The following is a 17,840-nucleotide window of genomic DNA, read 5'->3' as shown; positions in this document are numbered from 1 at the left end:
AGACAATACATTTCAGTGTAACTGATTGTGTCAAACTTGTGTATTTCATGCTTGACAGAAAGTTACTTATACTGGCCTTTAGTAGTGTTTTTTTTTTTTTTTTCAGGTCAGTCATAGACATTACATCCCATTTTTGCAGCTGATATCTTTCAATAGTCTAGTGCACTAGCCACTGTACGGGTGTGTGGTGGTTGGTGTCACGCAGCAAGATTGTGATGGATGGATAAAGGCCTTAAGAGATAGCTGGGGGATCAGTTAAAGCACGTGGATGTACAATAGGTTTGGGTCTGCCTTTAAATTCTTTGTAAACTATACAATCATTCTTTTTAGAAATAGGAGGCACTGTACTACTAAAATTTGTTTGCATAAAAGAAACTAACATAGGCTACATCCATGTTCCATATGCACAGTGACTTTGGTCAGATGTTTTTTTATGTATATATATATTGGCTTTTTATGCCTTTATTAGATAGAACAGTTGAGAGAGACAGGAAATGGGGAGGGGGAAACATGCAGGAAAGGGCTGCCCGACCCAGGATTCGAACCGGGCCCGTCTGCAGCAACTGTAGCCTCTATACACGGGGCACCTGCTTAACCTCCTGCGCCACTCGACGCCCCGATTTTGGTCAGATGTTTATGCATAAAATGACATATGACATAAAAAAGGATATTCTGCAAATTAGTAATGCTGTTATGTTTAGAGATGTACGTAGGTGGATTTTGCTACTTTAAAACTCTCACCCATAAAGCCAATGGGCATATTTCTAAATGTTAAACCAGTACCAATGGGAGATGCTTTTATCTGGCAAGTCTTTCCTCACCACTTCCTTTTTTCTCTCTCTGAGGACAATAATGTTGACATGCCCCCTGACCCATATACAGTAAACCAGAGCAAATGCAGCATACCTTCATCCTACAGATCATTTCACAGCTGCATTGTGGCATTTCTGTCTCCCCTCATCAAATCTGAGTGTGTGGTCATTACAGTTCTGCTTGATTTTGCAAGTGACCAAAATGAAAGGACCAAATTAAGTTATGATTCAACCTATTTAGATTCCCTTATTTTCACACCCTCTGATACTGTAGTAGGAGTCAAGTGTTTGGGAGGCCTGAAAGAGAAACATCTCACACACATGCCAGCACACCAACCCCACCTTTGAAGATACTTCCTGGTGTCTGTCACTTTTGTTCAGCTGAAGATACACAATGTGTTTGAACACATTTTATATATATATATATCTATTCTTGTTTAAAATGATACCAAGACTGGAGCTACTACTATCAGTGTGATATGGGGACAATTCATATGGTCGTCTAGTGTGAGGATGTTGCAGTGTAGTCATGTTTCCTGTAAGAAACCAGGGCTGTTCTTAACGTTCTGTTCTTAAGCACAGCTGTAACAGATCTGGGACCAGCTTTTTACCCAGGAAGGAAGGTTCAGGTATTAAAATGACTGTGCAGTTATTATAGGCCAATGCCCCTACTTCCAGAATTGCCATCTGAATCATACCGGATCTGAAACTATGTCAAAATATAACCTACTCCAGCTAGAGTGCTTTGTTGCTTCCTGTCCACATCCATTGCACAGCAACTATGACACACACACACACTGATCAGGAATGACAGAGTGACACTGTAGTTTATTCATTCATACAAAGTCAAATTTGATGTGATACTGGCAGCCAGTTACAGAGGACAGCAGGCCCATAAAGGTACTGCATCATTGAACCATAAAATGTTTCCATCATTCAACCACATAGAAAAGACATACAAAGTAATTGCACAGGTTGATGTACGTTTGACGTACAATCGGTTTCCCTTTTAACACTGAACTATGGGGAAATGTTTGGACTATAAGGCAGGGGGATAAGTAACTTCTGACATAGCCAGAATCCTTGATGGAATGTGTTTCAGTAAAGATTGCAGCAGGATGCTCTCCTCTAATCTTTGAATTGTTTATATTATCAAACATGATTCCTACAGTTGCAACAAATGCAATATACTACAGTACAAGAAAGAAATTGTTTTGGAATGCATAACTATGGTAATCATAAGGCATATTTGGCAGTTTTGTGTAGTGTCCGCGGTAAACTTCCCGTCAGACGGACGTTCCTTCCTTCAGCTCGACGTAATCGCCCTTAAAAACAGAAGTAAGAAGATTTGTGTCAGAACACACATGCATACTAAAATAATTTGATGTGCTTAACGTTGGTGTGTTAGTTTTCCTGGTGCACGCTGCCTCACCTTGCCTTCCAGGTGCTCCTGTAGTGTTCTCACTGTGTCTCTCTCTTTGGTCAGCTGCTCCTGAGTGGCTTTGAGAAGCTGCTGGAGCTTGGTGGCTGCTTGGCCCAGGTCTTTGGACAGCTTCTTCTCCTTCTCCAGGCGCTCCTGGTGTGACAACATCACCATTAAGTGTTACTTCAAAGCAAAATGTGACACTCAATAGAGACCCAAATTGTGAAATAATTCAGTCACCTTGTAAAACTGAGCTCATTATTATGAAATGTTACTTCATCGTGAGTCTTTTCACAACAGTCAGTTTTAGTTGCTTTCTAAATCTTAATTACTCCACACTGCTTTTCCCCGTGACCGTTCTGGCTGTTTCATAAGCCCTGTTTTACTCCTAAAGTCTCATTGATCAGTCAAGACAAACATGGCACTCCATTATGTAACCAGCTGTCCACTCATCGGCTGACAACATGCAACATTATGAAATATCTGTCACGGGAGAAAATATTGGGAGGTAAAAACGTAAAAAAAACAAACACACCATAAATTAAACTTAAACTGCTATTGTGAAAATAATTAAAATACTAATACCAATCTGAGGCTGGTTTATTGCTCTAATTATGTAGATGTGGGTTATGTCAATATTTACTTATATGATTATTTCATAATGTGTAACAGAATAAATATTGAACTTGGGTCAACATAAACCAAGCGAGGACATGGAGATGCACTGCTGGAAGAGAATAATTAATGACAGGAAATATCAGTCTTTCAATGTGATCAGTAAATCATCAAACACTATTCTGACAAAGTGATCATCTATAAAGCTGAGAAGTACACATGGTTTCTTTTTGAAGCAGAACCACCTGTTGCTACCACTGAGATGTTTAAAATAATCTAGAAGTCATAAAAAGTTTTGATTCTCTGACTTCTTTACAAACCTTGAGCTGAGCAACATCCTCTGTGTCAGTCTGTGGTGAATCCGCAGAATCTTTCAGAAGATCCAGCTGAGCCTGAAGCTCTGTGACAGTTTTCTGGGCCTGGTGGTTTGACAACATTCACTGACGTCATACACTGACACTAAACAGTATAGTGTGTCAAGAGAGACTAGAATGAAAAAAAGAGGTCATTGTTGACGGGAAATACCTGCTCAAACTCCTCCGACAGCTGCTGCCTCTGAGCCGCCTCGTCATGCAGCTTCTCACTTGTCTGGCTCAACTGATTCTGGACCTGAAAATACACAAACACACAATAAACATACATAGACGCAGAGTTTGCGCGACCATACGCGTGTATGCAAGCATTCTTGTGCCAAAGCAGTAGCACTGCACACCCACCCACACACACACACACACACACACACACACACACACACACAAGCTGCTCGACCTGCGAGCCAAGTTAGTCTCCTCAGACAATGTCAGGTGAGAGGCTGGAGTTAAATGCTAGGTTTCTGTTGCTGTTAGAAATCCTACAACAAATAGCTGAAAACAAAAGGAGGAGAGGTGAGCATGCTGAAAAAAGGTGAGAAAGAGCGGTGTTAGAGTCATATCCACTCAGTCAATTCAAATAATGGTTAGAACAAACACGCTTCTGTGTCAGAGGAGAACTGGACAGACTGGAAATACAACACTTCTTTATCTTCTGTTACGTGGCTGTGCCCGTGTATGATGGTCATATTCTTGGTTCAGGACATAGCTTAAATGACTGCACGCAGCCTCTAAAAGCAACATAGCAAAGAAACTGGGCGTTTAAAATCAGGTGTAAAAACACACCAATGACAAAAGTATCTTTTGGATTTTCTTTTCTTGTTAAACTGAAACCAAGCTGACTTGAGGAATTCAGCCACAACTAAAGCAGATGTTTGGACAAGTGTCCTAGCGCTGCCCAGTGCTCTCTGACAGGAAGCTAAGGGTGCGCTGTGATCTCTGCACCCTGACCTGACTGGGTTGAGCCTCAGCTGGGCCATTCTGTTCGCGTTGAGCCCGCATCGTGATCTCGCCCAGCTGCTCTCTGACCTGAAAACAGGAAGCCGTCGCTAGTCATTGGTTAAATAACCTCCGTCTCTGAATCCCCTTTGTTGCATGTCACTGACACGTTACTTAGTTGGCTGTAGGGGGGGGTTTAAACACATTCCTTCATACATGACATCTCACAATTAAAAAGTCTCCATCTCACCACAGTTAAAGAAAATTATGAATGAGTAAAATTTTACTGTCTGGGGGATGGGAAAACAGTTTAAGGCTGAATTCACCTGTGCAAGCTCCTCCTTCTGTGCCCGGCATTCCTTCTGGGCCGACTCCAGCTGGCTCTGACACTCTGACAGCTGCAGCTTCAGCTGAACACAGAGCACAGCACAGCAATGAGCAGATGTCAGACAGTCATTGTTTTTAAATGCACCACAAGAGCTTGATAGCTGAATCCAAGGGATTCATGGTAAAAAAGAGTATTATATTGAGCTTACACCATTTCTGTCACATTTCACTAATCAAAAACAAACTTTTACATTACATTTTAACATTTTTTGTAAGGAAAGAGCCAAATTTACCACATTACTGAAATTGTCTTTTTAAACACAAGAGTAAATTTCAATTTAATTCAATTAATGAGAGTTCAGCATTTTCACAGGGAAACTTGGGAAATTACAAAAAACTGAGGAAACTTTGAGTGAGGTTACTGTAATCCTTAGATTTGACCTGCTCATGTACCTGCTCCGTCTCCTCTGAGGTCAACTGGTTGTCTGCCTGCTTCTCCAGCTGGGCTTCCAGAAGCATCATCTGCTCCTTCAACTGCAGTGAACAAAACAAAGTCACTAATCTGTTTGTTTTCCTGCGGGAATCATTTACACCTGTGCTTATGAAATAAACATCCCCACCTGTTCTACACTTTGGTTTTGTGCTTCCAGCTTGCTGACGTTCTCCAAAGCCTGGAGGTGTGGGACATTTGGTAGGTTGTCAAAAGGATGTGGGGGGGGGGTGTACACACGGTAAAACAAAATCAAAGTGATGTATCACAGACTTGAAGGGTATATTCTGACTTACCAGCCTCAGCTGTTCCTCTGAGTTAGCCATCTTGGCCTTCCAGACCAGCTCCTCCTCCTCTACACTCTTCTGCAGATGTTTCAGCATCCCTTCCTAAAGTAGTAGGGAACCAGGAATAAATAGTTGCATAAGCTTACTCCAAGAGTTTTTCTTTATCGCATTATATGAATATGATCTCTGTCACTTACTGTTTCAGCCAGGACTGTCCTGTACTGTTCACACTCGGCCTGCAGGGAGCCATGGCTTTCCTCTGCCTCCTTCAGTTTCTCAAGCAACTCCTGCAACAACCAGAACTCATTCAGATCTTCTCCTGCCACATCGACTCAAACCAGTATTTAATAACACCATGGCAACGTGAAGGCTTACCGGTGATGCTGTGCTCGACTGAGTCTGAGACTGCTGGCTGAGAGCCTCCTGAGCCTTCTGTGTAAATACTTCTAGCCAGTTTGACTAGGTGAAGAGAGACACAGATACAGATGAATCTAAAGGGTTGTGTACACAGTATATAGAATCATTGCATTAAGTATCTCAGCAGTTTTCTTACCTGCTCTGTCTCCAGGGGTATCTGTGGGAAGAGTGTCTGGAGAGTTTCTTTGGTTTCAGTTTGTAAAGCTGTCAGTTGTGCCACAGTGTTCTGCTAAGACAATGAGTGACATGATTAATAAGGTGATTAACAGCAAGAGCGGTCTTCAACTGATGAGCCACTTCTGTGTAAAAAGACTCTTACTGCATCTGTGGTCATCTTTTCTTTCAGCTGCTCCTGTAGTGAAGTGATGAGGGCTTCCTTCTCAGCCAGACTGGCAACAGAACCAAAAACAGACAAGTCAGACATCTGAATAACAGACTTAACAGAATGTGAGACTGATCTTCTCACGTGTCACTCTGATTTACCTGCTCTGCAGTTGTCCCATCTCAGCTGTGCTATCTGATTGCTGAAACAGAGACAATATGACAATGATTAGTGGAGATACTGTTTTTAATTGAAGTAGAATCACGCAGCACATTGAGAGGTTCACTTACTGGTGTGCTTTTGAGTTGCACCATCTCTTCTTTGAGGTTTTTAAGTTCATCCTGAAGTGCCGTGATAAGGCCGGCATCCTCACTAAAAAAAAAAAGGGACACACGAATTATAGACACAGACGAAAAATATAAATTATGAGAAAGGCACAAAAGGTGTGGGACAGAAGTTGGTCAAGTCTGAGATTGTGGTCTCCCCTCAGACTCCATCCTTGGAATAAAATGTACTTGCTTTGCTTCATCCAACTCCTAAGGACCTGTGTAATCCTGTTCATGTTATTTGATGCCATGTACACCCAAAATAACTTAATACTGCTGTTTGGCAAACCAAATGCATTAAAAATAAGATTTGTCCTAATGCAGGCATGTCCAAAGTGTTCCTCAAAGGGCCCTGTGGCTGCAGGTTTTTGCATACTATCTATAAGAAGACCAGATGACTCACCAAACGCTGCTGCCCGATGACACAGCATCACCACACGCCAGCCATCTTGGCTTGGTCAACTCGCTCCCTCAGAGCCTTATGCCTGTGGTGCATGTTCTACTATAATAACCAGAACTTGCTCAGTTTTTGGCCAATTTTTCAAACGGTTTTGTTTGTTATGAACGTCAGAACTGCATACTAAAAATCCAGATTAATTTAATATTGTACTTTTCTATGAAAGTAACACTTAAGTAACATTATGCAAATAGCTAAAGTAATATCTAATTTCATCGAGTTATTAATAGTTTTTTTCATGCAGATGACTGGATCACCCATCTGCTGCAGCCAGAGTCAGAGCAAGTTGCCTGACCCAATATGGCCGCCTGTGAGTTACGTCTGCGATCCACCCCCTTGGGTTTTTGTTCCAACCAAGAGCACACAGTTTGACCAATCAACTGTCTGAAAACTGAGCTCAGTTGATTAAATGGGTCAAGTTTGTTATGCTGCTGCTTGGTTGGAACAAAAACCTGCAGCCACACCGGCCTTTTATGGAATAGTTTGGACATGCTGTTCTACTGTTTTTATTAGCTAGCAGGATCTCCGTTTGAAATTATAACACTTTTCTTGTCCATACACTAAGGCTCCTCTGAAACCGTTTCAACCCCCATGGTGAGGTCGGCCTTTCACTTTAAAAACCTCTAGTGGAGAAGATTTTAAGCTGAGATGGATAATGAAAAGCAACATACCTCTTATTTCTTTGCTCGAGTTCAACAATAGTGTTGTCCTGGTAAAACAGAAGATTTGTGATTAGCAACGACACAGTCCATATTTTGTACATTTACATGAAATCACCTCAACCAAATGACAAATGATGTCATTTGGTAATATATTTAACCATAATGTTGCTTGTGACACTTACAGCAGCTTCCTGCTTCACCTGCAGTTGCTTCAGTTCCTCTTGAAGTGTGTTCAGCTGACTGTCTCTCTCCTGGAGGCTGCAGACAAATTCCAATCAATGCGACAGCTCTGACTGGATGTGTGACGATGACTGAAGAAAGAAAGCTCAAACACTTACCTGATCTTTAGTTGTTCCACCTCTGCATCATTCACCTGTCCCTGTGGAGATAGCAGAAATCCTTACGGGTGACTGTGGGGTCTCAGCTGTAGACCAATTTCGGAAAAGTCAAACTGATAAAGTGTGTCCTTACCTGATTGTTATCCTCCTCCTTTTTGTTCTGACTGGCTTCCAGCAGTGAATTGATGGAGGCCACCTGCTGTACAAGCTGGCTTTTCTCTGCCTGTGTCTCCTCCAGCTGGGCAGTGAGGGCATCTACCTGAGCAGAGCGCTCTCTGATCTCAACCTCCAATCTCTCTGTACGCACTTGAAATTCTACAGGGATAAAAGAAAAAAGAAAAAAACAATCACAGTGCATTCAACGCCATAAATGTCAAATATCTCATTTCTGTTTCCTAAATGCATGTTTACAATGAGGGAACAACTTACAAACAATGCCTTCCATCAAAAACCTGTCGAACCAGTCTCTCACCTGACAGTGTGCTGCTTTCTTGTTGTGTCTTGTCCAGGGAAGCCTGTAGACTGCTGTTTCTAGTCTGTGTTGTTCTGAGCTCTTCGCAAACCTCCTCCAGCCTCCTCTGTATCGCCTGATCACTCTCTGTGTGGCTGGCCTGAAAAGAGATTTAAATGTGTCAGCAGAGGGCAGCAAAGACTAGCAAAACCATCCTTCATAAAGTGTCTAGTCACAGGATAATATCAACACATGTTGTTTGTGCCCCGTGTCTATAAAGAATCCTTAAAACAACACTGATTCCCACACATTGAAAGAAAAAGGCTATGACTGTAGAATCAGATGATCCACCTATGGGACAACCAGGAAATCCTCTGGCTTGAGGTTGGTGTTACGTGTGAATAAAAGATTTAACAACATGTGAGCAATTTGTTTTATTTGTTTTGAAGTGTGCGGTAGTTAGTCCTTTGAATTGATTGATTTTATGATGATTACCCTGCATGTGCCTCTATGAAAGCTCCCATCAAAGCAGCCAATTGTTGATAGCCACTGAATACTGATCAGTCCAGTCAGCTCATCAAAGTTTCACAAAGACAGCAAAAGTCAAGTCAAATTAGGAGAGAGGTTTTTTTTTAAGTTTATTTGAGCATGTTGACTGTGTATTGACTGGAGGCCTGAACTATTGCATAACATGTTAAACTGCTGGAAGGCGTGTTAGTAAATGATTCAACTAAACGAGCACTTGACTGTCAGGAAGTGCTGACTCACTTGCTCCACATTACCCGTAATAGACCAACAGCATTCCATCAGTAAGAGAGCGTGGGCTGGCAGCAGTGTAGTGAGGCCAGCTAGTATTAGATATCCCTGGTCTTACAAATAATGTAAAACAGGGAGGAACTCCGCGTCTGAAAGTCATGTGTTGTAAATAGCATCAGACTGTTCCTGCTCTTTTACAGCCAATTACAGAAGGCTGGAGAGGAGAGATGTTCAGACACACGCACACATTCCAGCTGGTGCTGTAAAGCATTTTCCCCTGCAGCCCCATTATTGGATGGCTGCATTCCAGCCCAGCCCTGGGCTCTGTGATTACAAGGTAATTAAACTTCCCATAACATTAGAGGGTCGGGGGAAAGGTCTAGACTTGCATTTTGTAGAGACTTTAACTAAATGGCATCTGAAATAAGAAACTACATTTAAAAAAGAAAAGAAAAGCTAGAAAGGTTTGTCGTCCTTATGATGACTGATTATGTTCAGTGTAATTTATAACAGAGACAATGTGGTGTCCCCATTGGCCGGACCAACCTGCAGCAGGGACAGCTGCTTTTCAGCTGCAGCGACTTTGGCCTCCAGCCCTTTCCTGATGTTCTCATCAGCAAGGAGACTCTCCGACTTCTCTCCAAGTTCCTTGGTTAACTTTGCGCATTCCTGACGCAGCTTGGCCAGCTCTGCATTTTGTCTGAAGATAGAATGAAAAAGAGAGAGAGGCACACAGAGAAGGGGTAAGGATGCATGCTTCACAAACATGTAGGCCACTATCTGTGTACACACTACATACTATATATACCAATATTGTTATCAGTATAGAGTTGAAAGCACGCCATCATGCATTTCTGCTTGTTGGGGAAAGACTCACTTGCTCTCAGCCTGACTAGTGGCCTGGTTGAGGGCATCACGGAGGATGGAGTTCTCCTGCTGCAGACGTGCAAGCTGGGCATTGGGGCCTTTTTCCAGTTGGTCCTGCAGGCTGAGGATCTGGAGGAGGATTTTGTTTTTTAAATAAACCAGACATATAAAAGACTTAAGTGTCCTAATCAGAACTGCAAATCAAGAAAATGTAATACTTGTATATGAGAACTAACCTTTGCGTTGAGCCTCTGGGTCTGGGCCACATGGTCCTGGTAACTGGCCTGCATGCGAGCCTGCAGAGCAATCATTTCTTGTTCCCTCTTACTCAGCTGGGAGCTCAGCCTCGTCTCCACGCTGGCCACCTTGGACTTCTCGGTAGACAGCTCCTGGAAAACAGAGGGCGGTGCGATCAGATGGCAGATCCCAAGGAGTCTTTTACACAGTGAAATATTCCCCACAACTACTGTCATGAATTTATGGCACAGACATAAACATATTATACGTCACCACCCGGAGGAATATTGCAAGGATACTATGGCTTCTCCTCTAGTGCCAGCATGACAACACTATATTTCACACACAGTCCAGGACAAGTCCACATGATAACCTCTCCTTGAGCACCGACCTTTGTGTTTACTTTGTATACACGATATCTTAAAATATACAGAGCAGGCTGCCATGACATTTGCTGCGCATAATCTTGTGAGCCTAGGGATGGACTTCGACCTTTTCACTTTTGCTACCCATAGGCGTACATAGGCTGACACAGATATTACATGAGACTCTACATGTAACGTTTTATGTAACAGGTGGGATGTCATGAACTGGGTGAGCCATGAACTGGCAGATGTATTATGATTACATTGTTCATTTTAGTCCCAGCTTTAGGACAAAAGATACAAGAAGAGTGCAGTTTAAATGTCTGTAGACACTCCCTCTAAGAGTTTTAACTCTTTAATTTAGGCAACTACACGGCCCTTCCCTCTGCTGCCACCCTCAGGCCATTCTGCGCTTTTTACCTCACTGGCAGTAAAATTTTCATCCAGCCAACTATTTGGTTTTCCAAAGGAACGAGGGCTGCCAGCACGGCCTTATATCAGATGACGCGTTGTGGTAGGAATTTGGTCACATCTGCAACACTTCAGACTCTAACCTTGTTGAGCTCTCTCAGACGGTTCTTCGCTGCAGAGGCGTCCTCTTGTTCTGCCGCCAGCTGTTTCTCCCTCTCCTCCAGTTGTTTCTTCAGCGCAGCCACTGGGTCTCCTTTCTGAGTGGCCTGGAAACGGAAATGTACACAGAAAGACAAAAAAAGAAAACAAGGTGAAACGTCCATGCGGATCTCGACTTAGCGTCTATGCGCTCAGCGAGTCTAGCAGATGTCTCTCCTCATCAGAGACAGAAGTATTTCATACCATGTGCCAGGTGTCCTGAATGATGCCAACTTTCTCAGACAGGATCTCGATGAGCCTGTGAGCCTCCCCCTCGCTGAACACCATGCTACTGATAGTGGATACCAGAGCCTTGTAGGGCAGGTACAGCGGAGCGTCAGCAGAGTCCACCGCCACCACTAAAGACACAAACAAATCATTTCAAATAAAACACGGACAGTGAATTCAGATATGATTTCTTGTTTAAAACAGTTCAACAGCTCAACAGTTTTAAGACTCATCGGGCTGTCACTGTGAAGTCTAAATTCCTACATGGCCTTAAGAAGGAAAGGGACAAGGTTGTGACTTATCCTTCGGATGGCAAAATGATGGGGCACCGTGGCACCAGTCACAGACAAGCCTCAGGCAAGGGAGAACCCCCTCCCTTCGCCTTTGCTACCCATTGTCAGGGCACTGAGAGCCTTTGTCAGTTAACAAAACAGGGCAGTGGTGTTTGGACAAGCTGGTTTGCTCTATGCCCTCCAGAGCCTGATTGCCAGACATTACCCACCACTGCCATTGGCACGACTTTCTGCGGGTACACAGCTAGAAGTTCATCAGTACTGACAGCGTAATACTGCCTTAGATTGAGAGTCTGTTTGCGACTCGACTCGACTGTGCAGACATGCCTCCACTCTACCTCTAAACATTTAATTCTCACTGCTATCACCAGTGTTATGGCTAACGGAGTTCCTGCCTAGACACACCACTTCCATCAATTCAATGGAGAGGGCTAATTTTAACAATGATGTTTATAGTGTGACATATTCACACACTTCAGTGGCTTTGATTCTTAATATGCGATGAGGCAACTAATGAGAAAGTGTAGTTTACAGAGAGTCTCAACTAAATAGTCTTGTGCATCAAACAAATGAGGAATATCTAGCTGTAGGGTTAAAATGTTGTACAATTATTGGTTGAAATAAATGTGTCTTTAATCAGGTTACAAACAGTGAAGTTGGTTTAGAGCTGTGCAGTGATTTTGCCACAGTGGCACCAGACTGGAGACGTATTTGTATGACTCTCTCCAGGTTATGCTGATTTCCCTGTCCTGGCTGTGCTGACATCTTTAATAACCACTTATAGTAAGTAGATATTACTAAAACGTATCTGCTTACCAGGCTCCGTCTTCTTCTTGGAGGACTTCTTCTTGGGCTCCTGTGCCTTTGGTGCAGGAGGCTGCTGGGATCCCACTGGGGGCACTGCCATCACTGGAACATCTTTAGTGACGGCCTCCAGCACCGGAGCCGTCTTGGATGGAGCTGGCGAGGACTTGGCCGGGGCCACTGCAGCCTTCGCTGGTGCTGGGGCAGATTTGGCTGGGGCCGGGGCAGACTTAGCTGAAGCAGGAGCAGCGGAAGGGGCCGCTTTGGCCGATGCAGGAGCAGACTTGGCTGCGGCGGGAGCAGATTTAGCAGATGTAGGTGCAGGGGCGGACTTAGCGGCTGCAGGTGCGGGGGCAGACTTGGTCGATGCAGGGGTGGCCTTAGCTGGGGGAGCTGCTTTAGCTTGGGCAGGGGCAGGGGCCTGGGTGGATGCAGGGGCTGCGGAGGACTTGACGGCTGCAGTGGAAGACACAAGTGGAGTTGCCTGAGTTGAGGCTGGCTCGACCTTGGCCACCTTCTTCTTCTTCTTCTCCTCTTTAGGGGAGGGTGCGGGCGAGGGCTCGGCAGCGGGGGTTGGTTCAGCAGCCGCCGCCTTGGGCTCTGCTGGCGATGGAGCTGCAGTTGGCTTCGCCTCAACAGCAGGGACCAGCTCAGGGACAGCGGCAGGAGGAGCAGCAGCTACAACTGGGGCAGCAGCAGCAGACTCGATGACCTCGTCAGCTTCAGAAGCCTCCTCCATTTTTTCCTGTTCCGGGATCTTTCCGTTGGGCTTTTCGTCTTTCTTCTTTCCGCGGCTCTTCTTCTCAGCTACTTTGTCCTTCTTCTTTTTGTCAGAGCGAACGGACTGAATTTTGCCCAACTCTCTGCGTTGTTTAGCCAGGGCCTCCTCATAAGAGGTCTCCTTCATGGAGAAGGTGGAGACAAGAGCGATCCCGACAGCCGAGATCACCATGAATCCACCAAACACCATGATCCCAAGGGTCTGGGGGTCGTAGATATCCATTGTTCAGTTTCAGTAGAACTAAAAAGAGAGTGGAACACTTGTCAGCTGAAAACAATTAAAGACCAAGAATATTTATGTAGGGAGAAATAACTTAATCTTGGAGGTCAAAAATGAAACTAAGCTGTAATACTGATGATAACATTCCTCTGTGCCCTGGCAAAATGCAGCTCAAAGCTGATGCAGTAACAACAGCTGCCGAAAGAGAATTTTGTTAAAAGCTTTAACTTGAACGGCCTCAAGGTGTCTCTGTTCTGCTCATAACCTTCTGCCTTTAGGCTGACTACATAATGCAGAACAGCACAACTTATCTGCAAACTGCGTGGCAACTACCAGCTGAACAAACCCCCATGTCGTAAAACGTGTGTCATGCAGCTCAAAGTTAAATCTCATACACTGCCGATTGTCCAGCACTGAGCCCTCTGTGCTACAAGCACAGAAACAAACAAGCCAAAGTAAACACAGATAAAAACCAGCACCAGGCTAAGAACCACCTTTCCTGCAATGTACAGTAAAGAAAACACTCATGGAAACATTTTGTTCAAAACATGGTTTTCAACTTGAAGTATCTAATTCATGGTATTAATTTTCCCATGTGTGTTATTTAACAAATCGGAATCTATTTGCATATTAAAGTGATAGATCTAAAATGATGATGTGAAATGCATTTTTTCTCATCATTATGTTGTCTAGGCCTATATAATTCAAACACAAAACAACTGCCTATAGTTTATTTACATTAAAAAAAACACATCTGTTTGTACTAATGTTGATGATATAATTTATATTCAACCATCTGCAAAGAGTTACAAAGAGTTAAGGTTCGCAAATCCTGTGTACAAAATGACAGGGCAAGTATTCATAAAAAAAATTTAATAAAAAAGAGACTCTTGTTGCTTTTTCCACATGTTATGTTAAAATTATCCAAACTATTATGGAGTTAAGTACATATAAGAGGATTCAAAAAGTATTTAACTAACAAACCAAAGGGACAGTAAGGGTTACAGACAAAAGTAGGTAAAGTACACAAAGTTGGTAGCAACTGCCAAGATTTCCAGCCATTGGCTGGTGGTTATTGTTAATTTCCTGCCCTACAAAAAAACATACCTTCAAGGCTATTTCAACAATCCCTTTAAGGCTCTTAAAGGCTCCTGTCATAAATGAGAATGTCTAGCCTGCAGGGGAGTAAAGTTGGCTGGGAGAAGATGACAGATGAGGGACACAAAAACGTCTTTGATCTTTTTTTCTTCCCCCCCCAACACGATCAGTTATATCCTTGTTTATATTATGCATGAGGATGTTATCCTATCGGTAAATATACAATATGCAGCTTTATTGCTTTACAACAAACCAGCACTGTGACGTGGTAGAGGAAAAGTGCTGAGCTGCTCTACTATAATTGAAACAAGAGTCCAGAGTCCCCTTCATGGCAGGCTGAGGCTCTAAAGCTGGAAACGAAAGGGGAGAGTTTGTACTGCCTCCTAATCTGTGATGTCACACGTCACTGCATCTCCACTCAGATTGAACTGAGAGAGATAACTTCATACAGCATACTGGTTCTAGGTGGCTCTGAGTCTATCTCAGGGTCCCTTTTCCCGGCTCCAAGATGAAACTTGCTATTATGTAACCACTAGAAATTATACGGTTCTAAAATTCAAAATATCTCGCTTTCATCGTGTGTAACTGGACACCAACAGGGGGGGTGCACAAGGAAAGTCGTCAGATAAAATGGAAATCTATTGACTTTGCTAAGCGTAAAAGCATAAAAATGTGCAAACTAACAACGTTACATATTATTTCTTTGATAGAAGGTAATCTTTTATTTCGCTTGACTTTAGTCGTATTGTAAGGATAAGCAATAGGCGAACAAAATTACCCACTGTTGATACCTTACTACAAAAGCAATGACTTCTAATAACTTCCAAGATAGTTTATTTAATATGAAGCCATACCAGATTTTTTACACCGAGACCATCACTGGACAGGGCTTTAGAGATCTGTGAGACACTAAATGTATGTCTTTAACGTTACTATTCTGATAGATTGGTAAAAACAGTGTGTGTACTACTGTAGTTAACTCTATGTGATATGTTTTTGTTTTTTTAATCATTATTTGAAGGCTAGCAGTAGAGCTAACACTATGAATCAATTAACTTGGCTAACGTCCTGCACAATGAAGAATAAAGTGTGGATTTGCCTGATAAAACTGCGCTGCAAAAGCGATAACAAAACGGCAAACTAGTTAGCTAGTAAAGGAAACCCATCTAAAATAATTTTAGAAAACTTTAATCGACTGTCTTTCTGTACTAATAGTTAGCCGGAGTTAGCTTTCCATGCTAGCTAACGGTGGCTCAATGAATAAAAAATTCCAACATTCCCAGACTTACCTCGCTGGTGATGTAGCGGCGTGTATTTGCTTCAAATAAAACAGGGAGAGGGCAAAAAACCTTGTCTTGCAGATGAAGTGACCTTTGAGAAAAGCTACCTCTTTATCCAGCTATGTAGCTCAATTGCTTTTTTCTCGACTGCTCTCCCCCCACTCCGCTGGAGAATCCGTGGTCCGCTGTGAAGTCGTGGCACTTCGAGCTGGCTAGACGTGCTGGCCCCGTGCCCCAGATAGCTACCATGGATCCAGAAGGCTTCTGATTGGTTGGAACGCACCCAAGCCGGAAATGAGCACACTGGGAACTGTAGTCTTCTCCGCGTCTGAAAGGGCTCATTCAGCCGGTCAAGTTTCCAATCCAGTCAAACAAAAGTAAGCTAGTTTGTCTGAAATGGAAAGTAACTTAACTACGTACAGATACCCAAATTAAGAGCTACGGGTGAATCCCGTTGAATCAAACCACTGACCGTCTTCTTTTGTGTCTTTTGCAATTTTTTGGAGACATTGTGCCACATAGGCTACACTTCAAAGGGAGCAGTAGCCCGTCAGTGCGCAAAAACCATAGACTGTATATAAAAGAGGCAAAAACACATTGTTTTGTCTTTATTAAGGCTGTAAAAATGACATCATTCTGAACTGTCTGTATAGGCCTATGTATCAGTTCTGGTCTTGCTCTTTCAAGCTATTAAGAGACTGAGAGAAATAGGCTACACACATCCCAGGATGCTCTTTAATGGTTTGCACCAGAGTGTGAAATGGAAATATTGCAGTAGGGTCCAGTAGGCCTATATCCTTTAAGTAGGGTTCAGTGTCTTCACTGAATTTAAAACAGTAGGCTACTCAGTGGCAGGGATGGCCCTAGGATTTTGGTGGCCCTAAATAAGGTTTTGTTTGTGGCCCCCAAAACACTTCAAGTGCAAACACCAAATTACACACACTGTTATACATGTTTATGTGTTAAATGAATGGAACTGAACCCTGGCTGGGACCTCTCTGATCATGAGCCAGGGTCATTTATGCCAGGAACCAGCCCTAGTGGGTTTGAACAGGGATCTTGGCAATATTGGCACAGTCTTTAGAATAAATGTTTATCTCTGAAGCATATTCGACCACCAAGATGACATTTTACCTTGAATGAAAACAGGCCTTCTGTATTAGTTAGGCTACTGTTTTCTATTGCGTGCATGTTTTTGTTTTTCCACTCGGCTACTAGACAGACCAGAGCATCAGGATCATTTCACATTCAAATGTAAGCCTTTCAAGCAGAGCAGCAGACCTCATCATTAGCCACACCTGAAAGTTCCAGGATAACATTGTTAGCATTAGTGACGTTCATGTTCTGACACTCCTTAGGATTGTTTATCACACCCTCCATTATTTTAACACCTAAAGAAAGAAAGAATCTCAGGTTATAATGATGATGTACTGCACTGACGTATTCATTTCTTAATTGTGGGAAATTCAGTCACTGAAATGTGGAACTCCCCTGAATGATTGATGGAAAACCTCTCTGTCCACGTCCCCCTGTCACTCATTTGAAAACTGAGGCATTCTTCACAAAGTGTTACGGCTTTACAAAACACATGCAACACCTCAGAAAAATAAATCAATACATAGCCTACATTTTTCTTTCCAATTTCCAGTATGAGATCTATAACTGCAAAGATGTTGTTTTATAAAGTGACCTTAGACCTGAGAGGTCACTTTATAAAACAACATCTTTGCAGTTATAGACAGGGTTAATGTTAAATGTCTAACCCCCATACATGTAAATTAAGCTATATTGATCATATTATGATCAATATAGCTTAATTTACAGTATGGGGCGTGGGTTCCTCAGCACCTTGGATTGCAGCTTGCTGTTTAATTACAAACCAACCAATTCTTGCTCTGGACTTGGAGCTCATGTATTTTTATCCGATGCACAAGCAGAGTTGGTGATTATGCCTTACTTTGCATTACTGTAACAGATGTGTAGCATTTTCACTCCCTTTTCTCACACTGACTGCTTTTTCTCAGCAACTGAAACTTCAGTGCTGGCCATAATATTTGCTCTATCAGCTC

General features: G+C 42.9%; 1 protein-coding gene across 4 annotated transcripts; it reads right to left on the bottom strand.

The window, feature by feature from the left end:
* Positions 1-1,613: 1,613 nt before the first annotated feature.
* rrbp1a (ribosome binding protein 1a) lies at positions 1,614-15,960 on the bottom strand. Of its 4 annotated transcripts, none has more exons than XM_085800759.1 (27): positions 15,781-15,960; positions 12,406-13,414; positions 11,273-11,427; positions 11,014-11,136; positions 10,094-10,246; positions 9,868-9,986; positions 9,537-9,690; positions 8,256-8,394; positions 7,917-8,098; positions 7,784-7,824; positions 7,628-7,703; positions 7,455-7,492; positions 6,291-6,372; positions 6,162-6,202; positions 5,998-6,067; positions 5,815-5,907; positions 5,637-5,720; positions 5,459-5,548; positions 5,271-5,363; positions 5,105-5,155; positions 4,938-5,018; positions 4,484-4,567; positions 4,170-4,247; positions 3,376-3,459; positions 3,171-3,269; positions 2,245-2,388; positions 1,614-2,137 (listed from the first exon to the last, which is right to left on the bottom strand). In XM_085800759.1, exons 2-27 carry the CDS (start codon positions 13,394-13,396, stop codon positions 2,099-2,101), a joined length of 3,384 nt encoding a protein of 1,127 aa, XP_085656885.1. In that variant the 5' UTR covers positions 13,397-13,414; positions 15,781-15,960; the 3' UTR covers positions 1,614-2,098. The 4 variants fall into 4 exon arrangements, with proteins under 4 accessions (XP_085656885.1, XP_085656886.1, XP_085656887.1 ...); XM_085800760.1 differs by having other exon boundaries at positions 5,815-5,904; XM_085800761.1 differs by lacking the exon at positions 4,170-4,247.
* Between the last annotated feature and the right edge of the window lie 1,880 nt (positions 15,961-17,840).

Source organism: Trachurus japonicus, chromosome 15 (genome assembly GCF_045865225.1).
Source record: "Trachurus japonicus isolate A0001 chromosome 15, Traja_1.0".
In the NCBI taxonomy this organism is placed as follows: Eukaryota; Metazoa; Chordata; class Actinopteri; order Carangiformes; family Carangidae; genus Trachurus; species Trachurus japonicus.
The sequence above is the reverse complement of the archived record's forward strand: the minus strand, read 5'-3'. Positions and strand labels throughout refer to the sequence as shown.